Below are 23,722 nucleotides of genomic sequence, written 5' to 3' on the forward strand. Positions count from 1 at the left end.
ACAGTGGGAGAAAAAAAGCCTGACAGGTGAGAATGCACCCCAGCGTCCTCCTCAACACCACTTAGCTGGATGATCGCCTACCTTGTTGGGAGAATTCAGTTATGGGAACGTTTGCTCAAAGTGTGAGTTTGTAGCTGCGTAGCAAGTCACATAATAAATGAAACCTCCATACAATGCAGTGATCGAGTTTAAGGAGTGAGGTGAGTAGGCATCTCAGTTCATGAAGGCCTGATCCGCCCTGTGACGAGCGGGGTGAGGTCTTGTTTGGGAGCTGTGACTCTGCCTCCTCCAGCCCAGACCCTGAGCGGGTTCCTCCTCCTCAAGGGCAGGTGCCAGTCTGGGAAGCTCAGCCTGCAGGCCGGGATGAGCTCATCCCCACACACCCCCCCTCTCTTAAGGCAGGTAACAGTCGTAACTTAAACCCCTCTACAGCTTGTGAGTTACCCTGGTTCGGCCTGCTGTGCTGCGCCCGCGGGAGCAGCCTCGCAGACTGGGAGCGGGAAATCCTGTGGTAAAGCCTGTGGTAACGTTCCCGCGGCGGCCTCGCCGCGCTCCGCGGGGCCCCGGCCCGCTTTGCCGAGGCCACGGGGGCCCGGGCCGGGCCGCGCCTCAGCCCCGCGCGGCGACATGGCGGCGGGCGGCGCACGTGCGCGGGGGCGGGGCCGCTGCCCCGTTCCCCCCCCCGCAGCACAATGGACAGCGCTCTGCGGCGCCGCGCGGGGCGGGGCGGGGCCGGCGCCGGGGCGGGGCCGGCGCGCGCGGCGGTTGAAGCGGCGCGTGGAGCCGGCGGCGCAGCGCAGCCGGGGCCGGGGCGCTCGGTATGGGCCCGGCCGGGCTCCGCCGTGCCCGCGGTGAGGAGACGCGGGGCGAGGCGGGAGGGAGGGAGGGAGGGAGGCAGGCGGCCGCGCTGGGCCCCCCTTCTCCGGGGGTCCCTCGGGGCGGCCGTGGGAGGGAGGGAGGGAGGGAGGGGGCGCGAGGCTTTTCCCGGCGCGGGGGGCTGAGGGGCGGCCGCCGTGCCTCGCTGTGTGCCCGCGCCCTTCGCACGGGGGCGGCGGGGCCGGTGCGTGGGGGTGCCGGGAGCCGCTATCCGTGCAGCTAGGGGAAGCTGAGAGGGAAATTTTAGTCAGAATCCTGCGGGGATTAGGGAGGGAGCGGGTGAAAACCCGAGTGGCGGTGAGCGGCAGGCTCAAGCTGGCAGGCTGGCTGAGGATCGCTTCAGGTTTACTTAAAAAAAACCCAACAAACCAAACGGTTTTAAAGTTTGCGGATTTCTGTCCCACTTAGAGGTAAGTTGGATAAGCGCTGGGTCTCCTCTCGCTGAAGGCTGGCGGGGGCTTGCTTCAGAGCGGGCTCCCCCGCAGCCAGTGGGACCCCAGCTCCTTTTGTGTGCGAGCATCAGCCTTGCTGCTGGCCTCGCTCCGAGGAGCGCGGCACTCTGGCGGCTCAGCTCTCTGGGTTTCAAAGTTTAAAAAAAACCCCACAAAACAAACCCAACCAAAAAACTGGCTCTGAAGTATTTGTAAACTCAAAGGCTGACCCTGGTAAGTTGCTACTAAATGTATTGATGTATTTGGGTCAGCTTCTATATAAAACCCCACTGGCTTTAGGGCAGGGTTAAACCAAGCATGTGCTGTTCTCTGGGTCACTTGGCTTAACTCCTCCAAGTAGTAAAATCGGCTTCTGGGCAGCGAGAAGGGGGCTGTGCTGGTGGCACCGCTTGTCTGATTGGGCTAATGTGTTCAGAGAAAATATGACTGCGAACTTTACTCGGGGCAAGCTGAAACAGTTTTGTGCTGGTGCTTTGTTGCACTGTCAAGGGACCTGGTGACCGGACCTGCTCTTGTTCTACACGTTAAGCTGAAGCATGTCTCCATTCTTAAATTGAACTTGAGTATTGAACTATTGACTGTAGTGTTGATGGATAAAATGGCATAGTATGACTTCCGATGGAGTAGCCGGGTGAGGAATGAGGAGCTTTCCTTCAAGAAAGCTTATCTACCGCTGCAGACTGGCAAATACCAGGGATTTAGTATGTGGCTGTGCATAAAAGGTCAGTGGTGGTTCTTTGGTGAGAAAATTACGTTATGAGATGAAGGTGTGGAAGTATTAGGCGTGAAGCTTATTTTGATACATACATGGAAGAAACTGCTAGCTTTACAAGGTTTTGAGAGCAGAATGCTGTATGCTTTTCCTTTTCTTCTTCCCCTCTCAGCCACAGAGACTGTTCCTTATTGTGTTGTAAAGAATGTGTGAATGTTGTTTGTGTTGCTTGTCTTTGATTATAATCCACAACAGGCCTCCAGGCATCTCTGCAAGGTGTACAGAGTGGTGGCCAGGCTCCACAGCAGTGTTCTGGCTTGCAGCCCTCTGTGCTGCTTCACCCCTGCACTACAGGTGTTTCTCGGGGGGTAAGATGAAGTCCTGCCTGAGAAGATGTCTAAAATATAGTAAAGGCTTGTGCTGGCACCGTTCCACTTTGAGGCTTCCTTATACCAAGCTACGAAAGACTTGTTCTCAAGTTCTTATGTGAAAGAGCTCTAATAAATATCCTACAGCTTGGTACCATATTATGTGTGTAAAGCATCAGCTACTGTGTCAACATCTACCTAAGTGAAAGGCATTTCAGGCAGAGGAAGTGTCGCACACCTTTCTCTAGAAAGGGGGAGGAAGGACTACAGCCCTGCGGAGTCCCCCTTTTTCTAACTGGAAACATCAATTTAGCTGGGTGCCGCAGCTGGCTTTCACATGTTGTAATAGTATTTGAGGAAGTCTGGAATTCTGCTATTTTCAGCAGTTCTTTGTCAAAAACAAAAAAAATTACTTGGTTGTTCTCTTCCAGCTGAAAAGAAGCCACCACAGGTGGGAGAAGTTAATAAAGTCACTTGCTGCTGAGTTTCAGCATCCAACAGGCAGCTCTAATGTGGAAAGAGCTGAATGAGTTCATACTAGCCTGGATGAGAAACAGGGGCTGGGGGCTTTGATTCAGGGCTTTATGTATATTTAATACATAAACTCAATGTCTGATTTCCAACCATCTGGCTGTATTCTGTCAAGTAAGCCTCTCCTACAAATAGTAGAATAAAAGTTAAGCATATGGAAAATCCCTTGGGTACATAGTGGATGATTCTAAATAAAATTGAAACATATAGTTAATATCGCTGCCTCTCTTCCCTTTGCTGTGTGTGTAGCAATGTGTAATCCTCATGGGAGCCCTCACAGTGTTCAAGCTCAGCTAATATGTAGCAGTAGCTTTGCGTGCTGTGTGTACACCACTGCTTGTTAAGAATTCATCATTTCTCTGAAATGCTACTGAAGTTACAGTAGGGAAACGCATGTGCCATCAGGGGTTCATATCCTTCCATTTCATGTCCCCTTCCATGCCCTCCTTCCCCTGGTACTGTGCCAGCTGGTGTATCTCAAGCTTATAATTAACTCTCTGCCTTCTAGGGTTTGGTTCATCTGTGAATTGCTGTATGGGTTGTAGCAAAAGGGGGGTATGCAGGCCAGCTGGACTCCGCAGGGAGCTGCAGGCTGTTGAGTCTCCGTGCTGTTGGCACTGCTGTCAGTGTGTCACGGGATGCTTTGTGAAATGTGGTAGTTTCTGCTGTTTTCTGTGTTCAGGTGTGTGATAACTGAAACACTTAATATCTAATTGGGATGGTTAACATGATTATTAGCTAGATATGTTGCTTCAATGCATTGACAGTTCCAGCCTTGCTGAATTTTTACAAACTGCATGGGGCTTGGCCAGCTGAAATTGTGCTCTTCCCTGGTGTTACCCAATGAATGGCTACAGGTCTGCCTCTAGCTGTGGATTGGGGTTTCTAAGTGATCAAGCTGCAGTTTAGTGAGTCACTGATCTTCAGCTGAGCTGTGTTTCCCAATATGTTTCCTTTTAGCCAGATGCAGATATGAAGTAGAGCAGGTAGCCTGGGCCATTGTAGAGGCTGAAGTGGTATGATGGATGTTTAAGGAGCAGATGTATTCTGTAGTTGTGTAGTTTCTTTCTGGTTTTCTTTACAAGGTGATTGAACATATCTGTTTATAATTTGAGTGGAATACATGAGATGACTTTAAAAATGTGTCTGTCATTTAGGTTCTAAAGCCCTATGAGGATGCATGTCTCTAGCTAATATGGCCCAGCTGCCCAGTGGTAACACCTGAAAATCTTACGTCATTATCAGTGCTAATCGTCCACCTGTATCTGTGTGCACTGAGTAGCTACCTTTCACTGCCTTTTCTGATTTTTTTTTTTTTTTTCAGGAGTTATAGCTGGAGTCCCTCTTGCTTTGAGAAGCAGAATGACTGTCTCACAGCTCTGTTTTGAGGAGAGGGCATAGAAAGTCTGCCACTGTACTTTCCCCAAGGTATGAAAGGTTTCTAGGGCAAGTGTGAGTTTGTCCTGTTTTCGGCTGGGTTAAACCACAACAGAGTTATCAGCTGTCTTTCTTCCACAGCTTCCCGTGGGTATAATAGTCACAGGCTCTTTTTCTCAAACTTCCCTCAACTAGACAAGTACAGGGCAGTAAACCTGTGGCAATCGGGTATTGCAGCTGCTAGGGAGCAACAGTTCTGTCCAAGCAGCATGGTTAAGGTTGTTGAACTACAGCTTGTGCCATCCCGTTGTTCCATTGCTGGGGACTTCCTTTCTGTGCTGTGGGTGATTCTAGACTGAGTGATCTGTCCTGAGGCTTCCTCCTGTAGAGGTCCCTGACCCCCTCCTACAGAGGTGCAGGAATTCCTGGTTTAGCAGGCGAGGTCAGAACGGGGAGCAAGAACACAGCTAAATACATTTGATGAGGCTTCTCTTGCTATATTTGCACTTACTCGGAAGGTTCCCGCACAGCCTAGGTATCGTGCTTACATAATCATCTTACAGCGTTGCGTTACAAGGTGCCCCGTGCCTCTTGGCTCGGGTATCTGATATGTGATAGCAGCCCGGGCTTCCTGGGTGTTTGCTTGCCCCTGCTCCACTCGCTTCAGTTTGAGTTGGATGCTCTGCTGATGCATTCTCTCTGCATTTACTTGTTCTGCGTGGACTGGCTTTTAGTACCAGTAAGACTCCTAGAGACCCAGCAAGTCCTGAACATTGCTCCTTGGGTAACGTGATCCTCTGCAGAGTAACTGTCCGATTGTGAGACCCTTCTACAAACATCCCCCGTTCTCAGGTACTCAAACTTTTTGAAGTCTTTTTCCCCTCTCCCTTGCTTAGATTTTACTGTGTAATGGTATTTTGCAGTAGTCTTTCTGAGGGAGAATCTATTGCCGTTTGCATTTTAATTCATGTTTCACCTCCATTTTTGGGCTTAAAATATCAGGGATAAGTTGTCTTAATGCTCTGACTGTTGAGTTCAGTGCTACGCTGCGTCATGTTGCCGAGGGCTGTGTCTGCTCAGCAGTGGAATTTGAGTGGGGTGGAATCAGCACAGTGTCTCAAACCAGCTGTCCAGTCTTTTGTGTTTCTGATGTTTGTAGATGGTATTAATGGGAGCAATACAAAGGAACCTAAAGGAATTGCAGAAAGCAGCCTAATAACCTTTTTTAATGGTTTATGTACTTCCTTGAGATGGTGGTTATTGATGGTTTGAGGGTTAAAACCCCAGCAAGAGAGTCTGAGGGAGGAATCCTGATGAGAACAGTGAGAGGTGGCTAGGAGAAATGAAATGCTGAGAACTGAATTGTTTCCATTGCATGCAGTTATTTCCTTAGTTCAGCTGGAAGCAGTAGGCATCCAGTCAGTGGGATGTGATTGCTAGCTTAGCGCCAGGCATGTTCTTTAAGCATGCTGTTTCCTTTTCCTTTTAGTGGGTTAAAACAGCTGAATGCTACTTCGTGCACAAAAGCATTTTAAACACCAAGATATGGGAAGATGTGGAGCTTTCAACAAGGGGGATTTTGCATAATGATTACAAATGTAATGCAGAAAAGGGATATGGGGGGAAGAATCGCCATTTAAGCTTTGCAAGGCTCCTAAGACAGGCTCCTTCTCCAGCGTACAATTGATTCTGGCTTTACATCTCTTTTTTGTGCTTTAATTATCGTGAGTTTTGTTGGAGCTCTAAGTTGAGTTTACTGCAGTAGTGTTGGGAAGCAGCAAAGGACGCTACCGCGTGCTGGACACAGCACTGGACTAGGACTGCAGAGACCTGCCTTTTGTTCTGTCTCTGCTACTGACTTGCTAAGCAATGCTGGGCAAGGTATTCTATGTAATATGTCTCCTCCTCTCTATTTGTGAGAGAGTTAAGGCTTCTAGTAAGGTCTGTGTGGAAATTGCTAGAATGTATTGTGGTGTTTGGTGTAAGGGATCTAAAATTTTCCGATTTCTTTCTATTACAGGTGCGTAGTAAAAATGGTGCAGAAATACCAGTCCCCAGTTCGAGTCTACAAATATCCTTTTGAGCTCGTCATGGCAGTGAGTAATACTCAGCACTCTTACTTCTCCAGCTGCTAAGGGCTGCAACCTCAGGCCAGTGGGAGGTGGGGGACTGCAGTTGTGGCTAGCATGTCTTTGTACATTGCAGGAACAGAGATTTAGCTCTCATTATCTTTTTGTCCTTTCTTCAATTTTCCACGAAAAATAAGAATCAAGATTTCAGTATTTTAAGAGAGGTAGTTTAGTCAATAGAGAGGGAAAAACCCCAACAAAATCCAACCTTCTGTAGTTACTCTTTCACAAGGAAGGAAAAAATTGTGACATTCAGGTAGGCAGGGTCAGTTTGTGACCAGGCACCATCTTTGCCTTATCACTAAATGCTATTCAATTTAGAATCTTTCTAGATCTGATCCCAATCAGTATTGTAGGATGTATGTATCTAGAACTTGATTCTAAATCATACTGAGCTTCTTGATTTGGTTAAAAGCTAGAAGTCTTTGGAAAAATTCTTCCATGTTGTTCTTCCCTGTTCACCCTGTGATTGAAATGTTTGGAGATCTCTTGCCAAATTTTGTGATTTCCACAAGGGGTTGAGGGCTGTAATTGAAGTTCATTTGATGGTGATGCAGAAAGCTGATGTGACCATGGCAGCTTCCTTAGGTAGAGTTTAAAGACATTTGTGATATTCTGGACTTTGTCACTGCTCTTCAAGGTGCGAGTCCAATATACTTCCGAAAGGTTTGCTGTTTGCATTTCAAGGGCAGCACTGAGCATTTGGGCATTTATCTGAGATGCTTGCTTATAGACTCTTGCAAGGCTTTGTTTTGTAATCTGTTGGGCACTTCAGTCTACTCTAGGAATCCCTGAGACTTAGTATTTGCCACTTTTAGTCTGCTGCTTTCTTTATTGTCTCTCTTACCTGCTGAACAAGGACACCAGTTTCCTTGGTCTATTAGGGATCAAGAATGAAGATGGAAAGCTACAGCCATTTCAGGTAGCTGAAATCATTCCCATGAATGGAATGGAGAGCCTGACGTAACCCATTGCATTCCTCTTGACAATATTGCCTCTTCTGGATTCCTGGGAAATACATGCCATAAGATTTGATTTATCCAAAACAGTCTCCAGTCTTCTACTTCCATCAGTAAAACTGGGGGAGAGATTCTTTGTTTGGCCTAAATGGGAATAATGGACCCCGAAGGCAGCAGCAGTTCCTCAGCTGAGAGCAGGTGTCATTCACTTTGGTGCTCTCTAATTATCAAAATAAACACTTTCTTTTTGACAGTTGGGCTCCCCCCTGCCAATTCCTGCCCCCCCCCCCCCTTTCTCTTTCCAGCCTTACCAAGTTTGCTGTGTCTGTTAACAGCTAAGCCAGTAACATGCTGTAGAAGTGCCCCAACCAGTCTGGGGCAGATGTTTGTGGTAGTGAAACTTTTCTGGCCATGTTCTTTGCTCTCTCAGTGCTCTTTGCCTTAGAATAACACACCAGTGCTTGTTATGAAGATACTGGTAGTCTTTGCTCTATGCACACCTCTTCACATTCCTGTTGTCTGTATTAGCAGGATAAACCTAACACCAGATGCCCGCCAGATTGGCTGCTAATATAGGAGGGCTGCCTCTAGACAAATCCTTTATAAGCTTGTTAGCAGAATACCTAAAGGCCAGGGTTTTATGGGTTTATTTTTCAAGTGGTTTAGTTTTATTTGCTTTCAGTTTTTCACCATGACAGAACTTATAATTCCCTGGGATTTCAGGGCTATGATTGTAAATGTCATCCTTTAGGTGTTCAGCAAACTCAAACTCATATTACTTTAGCAAAGTTATTAGTCCTCTTTCTTATGAAGATCAACTTTCTTGTCCAGGGTCACCCAAAGGACTGTGTAGTGGAGTAGGGAGCTGAATATAGACCCCTTAGTCCCACTCTAATGTCCTGTGAAAATCATATGTTCACAGCAGGATCTGCTTTATTATGAAGACTGGCATTATAAAGTGGTGTTTCAATCTAGTGGCAGTCTGTGCAGGCTTTGTTATTGCATTTGATATGTTCAGATGGAGTCTTCCATTTGTGTGGAGGCAGTGCAGATTTCACAGAGCTGTCAGGTGCTAGCTGTCAGTTGCTGGAAGTTTTGCAGGGAGAGTGGGAGTACAGTGAAGCTGTTTTGCTCCTCAGCACGTGGCATTGCTGTTAATCTGCTTCAACATAAATCTGACAGCAGCTTCCTCAGCACTGGGAACCTGATATTCAGCTGCTTTCATCTTTTCCCCTCAAATGCTTTGTGTGAACGTTTGGAGTGCCGAGGTCTCATACCGTGGTTAATGGTAGGAAAGCAGAGGTCATGTGGGTGACCTCAAGACACCTCCTTATTTTATGGGTCTCTGTGCACCCTTCAGCCTGATACACTTGTGCTTGATTCTTCATCTGTATAATGGGGAGGGTCATACCTCCTGTGGTCTGCTCAGGCTATGTCATGAGGTAAGTAGTGTTCATTAGGAAGAGTTTTTTTCCCCCAGAACCTTGGGTGTTTGGACCCCACTATAGAAAACAGTATGTGTGCTTCGTTCAGATATGAGGGTCTGAGAAATAGGGTTGTCATAGCCAAATGAGGCAACCAATTCATTGCTTCCTGGCCTTGTTCAGACACATAGTGTTTCCCATGCCTTTTGTGAGCTCTGCCATCAGGAGCACAATTTATCTTCCTTGGACTTGTACAGAGTGCATGCATGTGCACCTCACCCCCTAGACAGCACGGGGGTCTGCTTGACAGATGAGCCGGTGCTTTTATTGTTAATACCTTTGTTATTGTGTGTCTCTGGATAATTGTCTATGGATTTACACTCTGCTGCTTACTAATACTTCTGCAGCTTGTGTTCTGGCATTTGTAGGCAGTAGATTTGATGGATCTTCCAAGTCCTTGGAAGGAGGACCACATTCCCCTTCTTGCTCTCTTTGCCAGTCCTGTGTATCTTAAAGTAAAAAGGAATCGGCTTACCAAGTATCTTCTGGACATTCAGGAGTTTTGAAATTTTTTTTCTTGCTAGAAGAGTCCTCCCTTTTAAAAATATTTTTAAACAAAGGATGATCTTTCCACACCTGTCCAATTTCACAGTAGTTATTTTCACCTGCTTTGTTCCTAATCTGCATTTGCATTAAAGGATCACAAATGTTATGCTCTTCAAATTATAACCAGTGCCTGACATCTTTATCTCTTATACTTGAAAAGGACCTTGACGTTTGTTATGCTTTGCTATCTTGTCATGTTTTTCCTTTCCGTTTTATCCCTCTCATTTTGTTTTGTTTCTCCTTTTAAATGGAGCTGTTCCCTCAAATGGGTTGTCTGTGCCTCTCTTGGGCCCGATCTAATTTTATCTTCAATTAGATCAGCAGGTCTGAGATTGTATGTGTCTCCTCCATTTTGTTTTACAGCTAAGAAAATCTCCAAGTGTAAACTTTTTTTTCTTTGTGTAGTAGCTGTAGCTTTAAAGCTAAAAGTTTTTTACTAAACTGTTAGAGGAAAAAATCCAGAGAGAGGGGTATTTCTGCCACATAGGTCATGAGTGACAGCTTACTCTGGATGATGTAAATTGTTGTGAGCCCTCTCTGATGTGTGGAGATAAGAATGTGATTTGGGTGGGCAAGTCCAAAATTCATAATTATACAGGAAACAGAGCTAAGAGAGAGACAACATTTTTAATACTATTTGTTGCCAACAAATTACTAGGTTAGTTGAGAGAGTTTTAGCTTTGAAAGTAGCGGGGAGTTTTCCCATTAATTTTAGTAGTGCACTCAGCCCTTCACACTTGGATTTGACACCTGCCACTTTTGCATACTTTATAGTATACACTAATTTTGCTTAGGATGTTTCCTAATGCTACAGAACTGAAATACCCCCCCCAGGGACTCTTACATGGTCTTCTGTACTTGATGTATAGTTTGAGTTGCTGCAGTAGTGGTGTAAATGAGAAACTTCATGATGACACTTCTGTCAATTATTTGGTCCTCTTGCCACATTTACAATGCACTTCATGTTCAGCTCTTATTGCTACTAATAGCAATTTATGGTTTCTGCTGCAAGCAAGGGGTCTTTCTGCAGAGCCCGGTGCCAAGGGAATGGTAAAGGATGCGGATCCTGAAAAGGGGAATGTTCTGCTTACAGGTTTTACACCTTGAACCAAATCAAACCTTTATCCCTTTACTATCTGAGATCCTTTTCTGTGAAATGAAAGCTCTGTTGAACACAACACTAGTAGGTTAAAGGCTGGGTTTAGTTAAAAGCTAAAAAGCTTTTATGTATATGTGAAAATATGTGTATATATATATGTAACTTGACATTTAAGCTTACTGCATACAGGATATCAGTATGTTTGCAGCCTTTGAGTGGTTTACTGCTGTTATCTAAAAATATGTCATGGTTTTGAAAAGACAGCACAAAGATCAGGCATTTGGAAGTTTGCAGTAGCATCAGCTCTCATTGTGCATACCAGTTGTATTCTGCGCTTAAGACCAAACTGCCCCTGAGCCCCACATGTGCACGATGTGAGTCAGTGCTTCCTTCTGCTTGACCTCATTTCTTGGTGCTGCCCATGGCATGTGTTGACACATATGAGCAGCTGGGAGCCCAGTCTCTTGAAAATGCACTCATGGACAGCAGTGGTCTATGTTTCTCACTGCACTGGTTGAGTGGTACTCTTCAGTCTAGTGTGCTTCTGCTACATGCAATGTTAGTTTGGGATGGGGGGTGGTTGTTCTTTAGGTGTATGTGTGGTACACAGGCATTTCTTACTGTGAGCATCACTCGGACTCTCTAATAGATCTGTTATGTGGCAGCTCATGATTTCCCTGCCTCTGTCTGCAAGTGAAAGCTTGGTCATCTGAGGTCCTGGCCTGCCACCTGTATTTCCAGGCAGCTCTGTGACTCTCTTTTCTAGTTTTAGTGGCAGTTCAGTGTTCTTTGCGTTTAGTTGATCTGGAGTTCTTTATTTTTCAGGTAAGATAAAGTAGGAAATTAATAGTGTATACTTCTGTTTCTTCTCGGTATGGTTTGAGTGCCAGGGGTGCGAACAAGCTGGGTGGCAAATTTAGTTCAGGCTACAAACGTTGCAGGTTTATTTAGTGTCAGAAATTACTTCACATGGAGTAAGCACCAGAAGGTATTCCTTCTCCATCGTCTTTACTCTCTCATCCTGTAACACAGAGTCATAGCCCATCAAAAGAAAACATCCGTGGTCCCTGTGTGAGATGTCTTTCTCACGTGCCTGACCCTGCTGAAGCAGTCTTGATGATGGTTGCTGGATTTGTCATGGGTCCTCATTCTTGCTCCTGAATAATCCACCAGCAGATCAGCCTTGACTACGCTGGTTATTTGCACGCTGGCAAAGCTGCTTTGCAGCCACTGAAGTTTTGCTCATTTACAGCAGTTGAGGATCTGGCCCACAGTTACATGCAAGAGTCAAACATCCAGTACGACTAAAATCAAAATGCATTGCTTATTTCACAATCATCCCAACATTATTTTGTGCCAGCAGTGTTGGGAGGCTTGTACACGCAGTCTAACTGAAAGCAGCACCTTGCTATTTTAGCTGTCAGGTTTAGCTGCAGGAGAAGAAACTCTGAATACTGAAATTCAGGTCCTGACAGCTAGAATTGCTTTCCATGCACCTTTTCGAAATTATTTTTATTTGTGCCCTTTTCAGCATCAACATGAATTGTGTTTAAAGGTGTTAGATCTTTAAGTAGCTTTATTTAATGACTTCTTCCTGTTGCATTTAGCACATTGAGTATATAAAAAGACTGCTTAAATCCTCATATATCATGCATGCTCTCCTCTCTAATGCTGTGGTGTCTTAAAGGATTTAATATTTCACTGACTGATGTGGTGATGCTTTTGCAACAGAACCTCTGAGCCCTCTTTTGCTGGGTAGGCACCACAGTGTGGCCCAAACAGCTTGCAGTACACATCAGTAACAGATAAAATGTGGTGTGTGTGTGGTAAGAGATGAAAATGGTGTGTGAAAGCACCATTTGGGACATTTGGTCTAGCAGGCTGATGTCTAGCAAGGATCACGTTAATTCTATGGGTTTGTTTAGAGTGACAAGTTCAATGTGTGTGTTCACAGCCCATCCAGGTTTCAGAAAGGCTGTTGCTGCCTTGCTATGTAAGATGTGCAGATTGGCTGTCTAGGTCAACTACAGTGCAATATCTTACAGTGCCTACAGCATAGATGCAACACAGAATACATTTTTGGGGGTTCCTGTATACTTAATTGTAATTACAGACTGGAATATCCCCATCTGGAGCTCCAAGTTATTGTCATTATTCTAGTATCAGCACAGGCTGGTTTTAAATAAAGAAAAGTAGAATCTTAACTAAAATATTCAATGCTGGTTCATAGCCTCCACTTTCAAGTGTGAACTCTGGAACCAGAAGAGCACTTCCTGCAGGGAGAGCAGAGCCGTTTCTGGCAGTTGGAATCCTTCCGAAGCAGCAGTGATGGTGCGGCTGATCAGAGGGCTGTGCAGAGTAGCCAAAGAGATTGGAGTGGAGCTCTAAGTGCAGTGTCTGCAGAGTGTCAGAGAAGAGGTTCCTGCAGTGGCCTGCTACCCACTGTGTCTTTGGATAGCTGCAGATGACACGGGGTAGAGCTTTGCAGTGTGTAGCCTGTATGCCCAGTGCTCGAAAGCTCCTTTGGAGCTGCTGTGATGTAGATAATGACACAGTTTTCAGATACTGTCTGAAACGGTATTTCTGGTTGGCAGTACCCTAGAGATTGAGAGAGAATCAATGTGCAAGGGGGAAGATGTTTTAAAATAGTTATTCTTTGGTGTTCAATCCATGTCACATATGACATGAAATGTCCCAATAGTAATCTGAGCAGTGTTTAAGAAATGGATGCTCCCCTGCAAAACACAATCTGCTCTCTCTAGCAGGATTTCTAGGTCTATAGAACTTGCCTCCTGAGTGCAGACAAATCGTCTTCAGATGTGGATGGTCTGTCTGCAGCCATGGTCTGTGCCAGGTATTTTAAAGAAGGCAGCTTCCCTTGTCTCTTCTTTTTGCCATGTTTTGAAGGTAAGTTTGTAGTGACTGTCAGAAGCTCTGCACTTACGGAGGATCTAGTGTTGACTCAAGACATGATGCTTCAGTGTGACTTGATGGTCTGAAACCATGCTGTCAAGATACACTATAAATATCCCATCATCTTACTGCTGAGAAGCATTTGGCAGCAGAATTCTGAAAGTAATGATCTCTGTGTCAGCTGGGATGATTCTTCACAGCTGTATTCATGTGTTCAGTCCCTGTGCCCTGCCACCACCTCCTCCTGGTATTAAGCAGGTTGAGAGTGAGCAATAGTCAGGCTGAGCAAAGCACTGACACTTCTCTTGAGATTATGGTGTGGGATGTTTCCCCTCAAGCAAGTAGAAAATGTTTGGTGAGTGCCGTTTACCACAGCTGCTGGAAGGGGATGGAAGAACTGCTTATTCATTCAGAGTTCTGGAGAACTGCTGGCAACATACGCACATCTGGCCTGCTTAGTTTGTCTTGTGGGGATCATACAAGTCTCTTTGATAGCTTTGCATTGCTGCTGCTAAGGCTCCATTTGCTGGGCAAGAATGGTTTAGGAGCAGATGGTGCTAGCACCGTGTGTGGATTGGAGAGAAGACTTACAGTAATTCAAAGAGTCTGTACAGGATAGTCCCTGTTTTCTGTAGTCACCTTCTCCAGCTGCAACATGGAGCCTTGTTTCCTTGAAGGATGAGTTGTGTCTCAAGCTTAATCTGATCAGTGTGGTCTAGTGCTGGAATGGATGAGCTCTAAAGTAAGCTATAGTTCAATGGCACTACAGCATAGCACAAGGAGACGCAACATAGCTGGAGGTATCGCCATTATCTTGTATTCAGTAGTGACTAAAAGACCTCTCTTCTACTGAATGTGTAGGTGCAGAAGACAAATAATAAGCTCTTGAGCAGGGACTAAATGAGGTGAGAAAACTTAGAACCATCATCAATTGTTACATCTCAACCAGCACGGATTTTTTTAAACTGCTAAGCACAGTGACCTGCCCAAGTTTGACCCTGAATTATGGCCAATTTGTATAAATTCTCACACCAGCTTCTGGCAATGACAGATTGTCCTTCCAACTAGGCATTAGTTTGTAAGCCAGCCTCTTTGATTTTGGGGTGATTCACTGAGCAGTAAGTGTGTGATGTGAACTTTCCTTGCTGTGTTTTGCTCTTTAAGGTGTTAGTCACCTGAGATGTCTGCTTCCTTGCCTTCCTATTTCGGTGTATCTCTCTTTCTACAAGGGGCTATGGCAAATGTGTCCAACCAGTCAGCAATGGTTCCTGGATAAGGCGTTGCTTCCGTAGCTATTTGTAAAGGCCAATGTGTTGTGCTGTTTGTGACTTGAACTGCTCCACCACCAGGTCTCTTCTCTCTGGTAAGCAGAGGAGAATGTTATAGCAGAATAGCTTGAATGGGGTATTGTTTCTTCTCAGACAGGAGGTCAGGCACGTTGGTAGTTTCCTGAGTTAGCTTTTTGCAGCTGCAGTGCATGTCCTGGTTTTAGTAGGTTTGCTGTGTCACTCAGTTGTGCCTGTATTGTAATAGACAGCTGCTGCTCCCTGAATTGTTTCTTTCACCAAAATCTGAAGAAATGAGGCAAATTATTGGCTGTAGTCCAGGGAGAGATAACACTGGGTCAATGTTTGCAGCCTGGGTACTGTGGTCCAGTGGACTTCTCGCTGGCAAATCTCTTCCTTCTTTCCAGCAAGTGTTTTTTCTCAAGCCCCAAAGACTTTTTCTGCTACTCTGCAGGTGCTCTGCACCTCCTTAAAATGAAGTTCCCTTCTCCTGACTTCAGTGCACTTCTGCACCCCAAATATCCATTTGATCCCTCACTGCTCTCAATTGTTCCACGTGTATTTTATTTTGCACTGCTACGGCTAGTGAGAAGCAGGTATCTGTTCTAGTGATTACAAAGCAAATGGATTATTGTGTCTGGTGAATGTGTATGCAGGCCCTGTGGTTCCCTTCAGCAGTTAAGATGAAGTAGTAGGAGGGTCTGCAAGATGAAATGAGTACTTTTTTCCTAGAAGGCCATAATCTAAAAAGATCTGAATCTGGAGACACATATTTATGTATCATTACAGCTGCTCAAAAGCTAGTCCAAATGCATCCACTTCCTACTTAAAAGTGATGAGGGGTCTTGTCTTGCTTCTCATCATCCCTTTGAAAAGAGATTATGATCTGGACATCTTTAACTCAAAACTTGATATTGTATCTCCTCCTCGTTTCTCTTTCATCTGAACATAGACATACATTTTCTTCCTTTATCCTGGCAAAAGCACATGGCTGTAACGTGACCGTGAGGGATCTTGTTAACTAATACAGATTTAAACTCTGTGTTTAATCATGAAAGTTTGCAGTATTTTAGCTCTTAGCACAAGGATGAAGTCTTATCCTTGTAACATATTCATATAATATTGACTGTAACAGTTTGTCTACATCATGTGATTAACAGTTTAGTTCCTTCATGTGTTCTACACAATATAACTTTCCCCAATAGCTGAGTTTTTACACTCTTGAAGATCCCTCTCAAGTTCATCTTGGCATCATAGAGGAGTCAGTCCATAGCTTTTCCGTTCCTGTGCTCTTGCTCAAATCTGAAACAGCAGATCTCCATGATGCCGTCACTAAGGAAGTCCTACCAGTATTAATAAAAAAAAAAACCAAACCCACAACCAACCAAACCCTAAAGACATGATGGCTGTGCAGCCACTTCAGAGCATCACTTACCAAGTAGAAGATGAATGTTCTCCTGCCAGCCGCTGTTCCAAAATAGCTCTGTATGTTTCTGCATGGTTCCACGGACAGCAGGACTTAGCATGCAAGCTCTGTGTATTTACTTTGCTAAAGGATCTGCATGCTGATAGGGAGAATGCAAACCAGGTTGTCCATTTACTGTGTATTAGTGAGAAGCTTGAAGAATCACCTCTCTTAGCTGACTGCTGTGGGGAGAAAGCCAGGATTGCTGCCCTGGGAGTAGGTCTGCAGCCCCAAGACTGAGAGGGTAACATTCCCTCTAGGATATTAAGGTATGAAAATAGATCATCTAACAAAAGCTGCTTCTTGTTGGAGCACATTGGAACTGCTCAGCACCCAGCAGACACCGTGCAGGAAGAAACTGCCAGGAGCCTCGATGTGTGGAGGAGAGTTTGGGTTTTGAGGTGTTTTGTTTCATGCAGTAATTCAGTGCTTGGATGTCCCTGTTGTTTTGGATTCCTAGGGCCTCTGTTGTGTAATTGATTTCAAGGTCACTTGCTAGAAAAGGATGTTGAAACCTGCCGAGGACAAACAGGAGTAGCTGTTCGAAAAGATCCTGCCCTCCGGCCATGTTCTCTGGATGCTGTAGGAAACAGCAGTGATACAGCTATTGTCAGTCTAGAGGAGATTAAAATGGAGGGGGGAGCAGGAACGCACTTGCGTTGTCAATGTGTAACACCTCCGTACTAGGAAGGTGAAGGTCTCTGAGAGGACCTCTGCTCTGGAGGGGAAGGGGTTAAGCAGGTGAAATAGAGGGCTTGTAGAGGATGGTAGTAGTTTCCCCTTTGCTCTGTGGTTGTGAGGCTTTAGAAAGTCATTTTTTGGTTTTGACACTTGTATAACTTGGTCTTGTTTGGCATCTGGCTGACCTTCAAGGCAATCTCTTCTCACAGATGCATTTCTTTGTACTGGTTATTGTGTATTTGACCAGCAATTTAGGATGCTTAAGTGTGGCTTCCCTACATTGTCCTCAAAGACTCTCTTCTGGTGAGGTATTTTCATCTATCGCGCTGTTGGTCCCATAAACCGGCCAGCATAGGTAAAACCACTCAGACACCATCTCCCAGGAGATTGCAGGGCAAAACCCTGATCAAAGCACTCTTTACTGATTTCATAGTCAGCCATATCACTGTTGATTAATCGTCGCTCGGTGTGATTAATCATTTGTCAGCTCCTGTGGCACTAAGGGGTCTTGGACTGGGATGCAGAGGTCACTGTGTAAGCAGTCTGAAATAGCCTTGTCGGTGCTACCGCTAATCTGGGTTAATGCGGAAAGGCCGGAGAGCCCTCCTCTCCAGCACCCCGTGGCTGCTTGGCCACACGTGTTGCCGCAGCACATTTGCTGAGGCGCTTTGGGATAGCGGGGCAGGTCGTGCCAGTGGCACGTCCACGCAAACACACGCACTTCAGCCTTGCACAAATTTCCCTCATCTTCCCTTCAGTGCGAAAGGAAGATCTGACGCTACTGAAACCTTGAGTATCTGTTATGACTTTCCTACATGTTTTAAATTTTTTTTAGCCAGAAATTGTTTCACTTGTAAATTTTATTCAGTTATCTTCTCCTTTTTTGAATTTTTTAATTCCAACAGGCTGTCATCTGTATCTAAATGATTTTTTTTTTACACTTTAGATGCACCCAAAAACAATTGGTTATATTTCCAAGCAAAATATCTCAAACAGATCCCAAATCCCTGTCTTCACCCAGCTCTCTTGTGAAATTTAATGTGTAATTTCAGTCTGAGGGAGATAACTGCAAAGATTTAAATGACATTTGTATGTTGGTCACATTATGGATACAGTCCACTACAAAAAAACCAACATCGCACTGTTTTTTTGCAGCAATTCTTTTGCAAGAAATCTGGGGAAAAAAGAGCTTGATTTAGGGAAGGACACTGGTGGGCCTGAACCACTAGCTCTTGTGAAATGGTTGTTTTGGGTACAAAGAGCATGTTAATCCGAACCTTTTAAGAAAATAACTAATGTAAACTGGGTCGTTGAGATAGTTTGCTTCGTAAATCAGGTGTATGCAGTCCTCTGGCTTGCCTAGACAGCTCCTGCTGCTGTGCAACTGCTTGGGGATTTTATTCGGTCCGATCTGGTGTGAAGTCAATACTAGAGACTGATCATGCTAGAAAAGGAGCCCAAGCCGGGAACGGCGTGGCACGTTGGCTTGCTTGGGCTGGAGGATTTGCAGGAGGCGTGCAAAGTGTTAGCTGGTTCTGCCTGCCCATGTTAATCCCAGTGGGGTTTAGAAGAAGGGAGGCAGTGGCTTCATGGAGCCATTCATTTTGTATATATATTTGATCCTGTTCAAGACTTCGATCATCAAGGTGGTTGTCTTAAAGCAATATTGTGGGTATGCACTTAAGAGAAAGTAGTGGCACAATGCTGCTGTTATTCCTTCTGGGGAAGGAGGGGCAGAGAAGGAGAGAAAAACTGTAGTTCCTATATACTAGTCGTGCAGAGTTACTGCAGCCAGGAGATGAAAGAGCAAATGCAGGCAGATTAGCAGCCAAAGTATTAAAACAAGCTCATATTAAGTACTCTGTGCCTTTCATTTGACTGGGATATTCTGTTGTTCACCTTGCACTCTGCAGAATCATAAAGGAGGAGAAAATAACAACTAGTTCTGGCAAGGGCTTGAAAAATTTAAAATCTTCCTCTGTCTTTTATTTCCCTCGGTTTCTCTGTTGGAGCAAAAAGGTACTGTTGTGTATAGGTACTGATTTTGATAAGAGGATGCTGGGTGCAAAAGATGGATTGCTCTCCTGACAGCTGAATCTCTTCAGTGATGAAAGATCAGGCATGTTAACAGTACAACTTTACTGTGACTGCAGCGTGATGCTTCAGCTGTCCTTCATATGATCTCAGGCATCTTCAGCTGCTGTATTTTTAGAGTTGTTGTGCAAAGAAGATTAGCAAAGGACTTATTATCAATGTGTGAAAGGGATTCTTTCTCAAATATGGAAATGTTCCACCTATTTAGGTGATGAGTTTGGGTAGTTATCTTGGTTATATCACCAGGGCTGCGCATAGACATGTGCACCTCTGCCCTGACCTTTCTTCATTCTCCAGATGTTGTTTAGCTGTCCGAAATAGCGACTGCCCTGTTAGTAGTTGTCCTGGTCTTGCTTTTGCTAGATTTAATGACAGTTTATTAGGAAGCCTGTCTCCAGCTGGGTCAAGTGCACAAGAAAACAGCTGTGTGTTGAGTTCCAGTGGCTTGATCTCCAAAGGAGAGCCAGAGGTACCTGGATTCAGTGGTGGTATGGGGGGCTTCAATTGGCCATTATAGTCTTTCAGTGGCGAGGAGGCACTTACAGCTCAGTGCTCCTGGTGAAGCTGTTGGAAGTGAGGCCTTTGGAGGGTATCTGTGCTTTGATTGTTCGCTGTCCTAGTAGAACAGCTCTTGTTTCTCTGCAAACTCCCTCAAATGTTCATGGCACAGCTGCTTTGCGCCTTGTAAATTTGTGGAAAATCATGAGTCCTTGGAGCATGAGTCCTTGGCCAACCCTAATCCTGACCCAGAGAAATACATGGTGGTGGCTCAGCCTTTGCTTCCTACGGTTAGTCCTTGCTCATGGAACGTGGAGCCCTGGAATGTACGGTGTTACCTGCTTGCCTGGAGCAGTGAGCTGAGGCAGCGGAGAGCGTGCCCGAGTTGAGGCAGCAAGGGATATGGTGCTGCATAGCTGAGGGCGAGGAGGGCCTGGCGCTCCTTGCAGGAACGGAGGTGCGGGATTTTAGGGGTATTTAGGTGGACTTGTGATTTGCTGTCAAGCCTATGGACAATCCTAGTATCGTTCTCACGTGATCTTCTGGCACTCAAGGTGTTGTCTAGCCTCTGCGCTAGCTGCTGTTTCCACAATGACGGGATTAACAGCTGCCTTTTAGCATGGGGTTTTCAGTTACGCTTTTTGCAAGTGTGATAAGGGCGTGTGTAAGGAGCGGCATGGGACAAACAGCTGAAAAATAGTTGCTAAATATTCTGGTATTCCAGTGGCCTACAAAGGTGTTCACAGCTTTCACTGCCTGAATGCTGAGACTAGTAACTAAGAATGGGTGATCTCGGTGGCCCGGAGAGACCCTTGCTTGTGTGTGCTAGAATAGAAAAGATTAGCAAGGGAGAAGAGGGGTAAAGGCTTTGACCTCAGGGTTGCACTAGGTGGTGGTTTGGGGTCTGGAGGGTTGGGAGAGGGCAGGTAGAGGCACAAGTAGGAAGTATTATCTTTGCCTGAGAAGATTAATGTGCTGGCAACTGCAGATATCAGAGAGTGGGTAATAAGGGACGCACGCCTTATGCTCTGTGACCCTTGAGGAAAGTGCAGTATACCAGGAGTGGGTAGCTGGGAGCGTCCTGCGGCAGTGCCCGACAGCCATCTGTGAATTTCCCTCATAACAAATTAAGCTTCTTAAAGCAACAAGTGTGCTTTTGTTGTATGGAGCCAGGTGGATTGGTGTTGGAAACAGTACTTGCCATGGGAAGCTTTATATTTATCTAAAATGTTTTAGTTGTGCACAGGTAGAGGCCGCACAGATATGGGGAAGTTCTCCAAGAAATGTGGCAAAGCAAGCAGAACATTACTCAGTGACCAGAGAGGATGATTTAAAGACCTGTGCGCTTTGTTTATGGCCAGAACTCCAGCTGGTAGTCTGCTTGCGCTTTCCTCCTGATACTAGAGCAATACGGTAATCGGAAATAACTTCTATTCCTTTCAGAGGTCTAGGAGCAGGAGATATGGAATGTGTCCTTAAGTGCCTGAGCTATTTTAAGAGCAGGTATTATTCACAGCACCAGGCTACATGAATACATACAGGGGCAACCAGCCTTTGAACTGCTGTGGTAACAGAATGCAGCCATCCCTGAGCGTGCCTGTGGTGCTGTGCGTGTGCTGACAACTGAGCTGATCTCGGTCATTATCCACATTAATATTTTCTTCTGTGGTAGATAAAAATGTAAATACTCCTGAGAGAATTATATGCTGTATAAAATGATTGTGTCTTACAGAAGACAGGAAGATGGCAGCAGTTCATAGAGGTTAGTCTTGTCTGTGGAATGATAGCAAAAAAATCTTATGACCAAAATGGTGTAGCGCTCAGAGTGCAGTGGGAAGAGCATGGGTTCTCCTCCTGTCACAGCTGTAGTTGAATCCTGGGCATCTTCTGCAGCTTGTGCTAATGTTGCTTCAATTACATATTTACAATAGCATCCCAACATGCAAGGCATTGTTCAGAAATCTGAGGAGAACATTCCATCCTGCGAAGATCTTGCAATATAATGAGAGATGGAGAAGTTAGGGAAGGAGGAGCAACAGTAGGTAGCATTTATGCAAGTTAACTTTGTTTGCTGCAAGTGCCATGGAAAGCTGGATTTTTGCTAGAGCTGATAAGAAGCTTTGCATAAAAGGCTTTTCAGAGGGATGTGGATAATTAAAACAAGGAAGATTTCAGAACCAGGACGGAATTGTTTTAGAAATGGATAAATCGAGGCAAAGTGAGTAGCCAATAATTGGTGGTCTTACCCTTGATAGTCTAGGACAACTAGAACTGTTTGACACATCGCATTTTTAAGGCACAGGAGTATTCAGTATTTTTAAATAGCTTCTTCATACAGGCAATATGTCTGACTTGAATTTTATTATCTCTGGGTCAAGTCTTTAGCAAAATCAGCAGAGCTGTGCTTGCTTTTGCTAGCTAAAGATTAGGTTCCTGGTGTTCAAGTTACTATGAGTCCCTTCCCAGTACTCCTTAACAACAGGCTTTTCTTTCTACTTCATGTGTGAAAGAAAAGTTATGTTAAGACATGCTTAGCTTGATGACTGACATGAGTGGATGCCAGTTCTGTTCATAATTATTTTGCTTTAACTTCAACCCCTGCGTTAGCTCCCCTTTTCTCAGAGGTGAAGGGCATCTGATTTGTTGGACTCTTGCTGGAAGGGAAGTAATTAATTCAGAAAGAGTTAAAGTTGATCTAGTCAGAAGCTGAAATTTGTTTTGTTTTCACTTCCAGGCATATGAAAAGCGCTTTCCTACATGTCCAGAGATCCCAGTCTTCCTGGGGAGTGAAATCCTGCATGAATCCAGGAGTGATGACGGAGCTATACATATCATTGAACGGAGCTGCAAACTCAATGTGGATGCTCCTAGGCTGCTAAAGAAGGCAAGTGGAGCCTAGGGAGCAGAGAGTGCTGGATTTTGTTGGCTGGCTCAGATAGATAAAGGCTCCTAAAATTATTCTTTCTCTCTCTTCCCCCCCCCCGCCCCCCCCCCCTTTTTGGTTCTTTATCCTTCTCAGATTGCAGGGGTTGAGTATGTTTTCTTCATCCAGAAAAACACAGTGAACTGGAAAGAGCGAACTCTCCGCATTGAAGCCCACAATGAGACTTTTGCCAACCGTGTGGTTGTCCTTGAGACATGTAGCTACTCAGTAAGTGCCTTGTTTCTACTTGTCTGTGAAGGAAGTGTTGAAAGTCATGTGCTAGCATACAGGGTGAAGTTGCTTGAATGAATTTGAACACTGGACTGTTGTGTAATATGATTAGATACTCTTAGACTGGAAGGCCGTTGGGTCTTAGGGTGCGGGCTTTTTCCAGTGCTTTCATAGGGCTTGAGAAACTTTTCTAGGTTGATTGTGATTCTCTGATTGGAGTGTTAGGCCTTAGGGTGAGAGTAATGTGCTGGTGCTCCAGAACTGACAGTGTTCCCTGAGTTTCTTTTGGGTTGAAATTCAAGTTGTTAAAAGTATCTGGAGCTTGGGCATGTATTTAGATCTGGATATTTAGAAGGAAACCCTTAATATCTGTTACGATGAGGGCCAGGGGAAAGTCTGGCAATTTAATTTTGCCCACAAATAAGTGAAAGTTTTAGCATCTTGTCATGATCTTCATGCTCTAAATATTTGGATAAAGGTCTTGAGCCTTCTTTGTGGCCTGGGATGTCTCATCTTGTGGCTGTGTCTTCAGTAATAGTGTGCCATTTCATTGTAATTGTGCTGTTAGGGCTCACTGACCATTAAATAGCTTCATCTGTTTCTGGAAGCAATCAGACGCTGCTTTTTGTTCCCTAAACAAAAGTCCAGATCCTGTTACTTACCTGCCCTTTTAGCAACTGGACAACAGCTCAGCTTCTTGGGAGTAAGCAAACTGTAAGTAGCTTCTGTTTCAAGCAAGACAAAGAGTTGAAAAGCTATTAACATTTTGGATGATGAGGGGGTTTCCCGAGTCAGAGATCACTTGGTGGCTACATGGGGCTTCCTAAAAACTACAGTAAATCGAACTTGTGAAGGGCACTGACAGATCTGAAACGCTCCCAGGTCAACTCTTGAATCGTTCGGACATTGTTGCACTTGCTGATTTTGGCTGTGTTGCCTCCCTCCGGCTCATGTCCTTTGGAAGGAAACATCAGCAGCTGGGCTTTGAGGGGAGAGCTTTTCCTGGAACAGGGCGGGAGCTAGCTGTCTGCATCCTCAAGATGGTTCCCTGCTCTATTTTTACCGGTTCCCTTTTCCCTGCCAGAGTGCACCGGAAAC

At 45.1% G+C, this 23,722-nt stretch overlaps 1 protein-coding gene across 1 annotated transcript in view; it reads left to right on the plus strand.

Moving 5' to 3' along the window:
• Window positions 1-792: 792 nt before the first annotated feature.
• Window positions 793-23,722, plus strand: part of SEC14L5 (SEC14 like lipid binding 5) — a 39,693-nt gene continuing 16,763 nt past the window's right edge. The window contains exons 1-4 of the mRNA XM_075514876.1: window positions 793-851; window positions 6,337-6,412; window positions 22,205-22,354; window positions 22,490-22,621. Coding sequence (XP_075370991.1) covers window positions 6,350-6,412; window positions 22,205-22,354; window positions 22,490-22,621 — 345 coding nt within the window. The 5' untranslated portion in view covers window positions 793-851; window positions 6,337-6,349. The remainder of the gene's footprint in view (window positions 852-6,336; window positions 6,413-22,204; window positions 22,355-22,489; window positions 22,622-23,722) is intronic.

Source organism: Mycteria americana, chromosome 12 (genome assembly GCF_035582795.1).
Source record: "Mycteria americana isolate JAX WOST 10 ecotype Jacksonville Zoo and Gardens chromosome 12, USCA_MyAme_1.0, whole genome shotgun sequence".
Lineage (NCBI taxonomy): Eukaryota > Metazoa > Chordata > Aves > Ciconiiformes > Ciconiidae > Mycteria > Mycteria americana.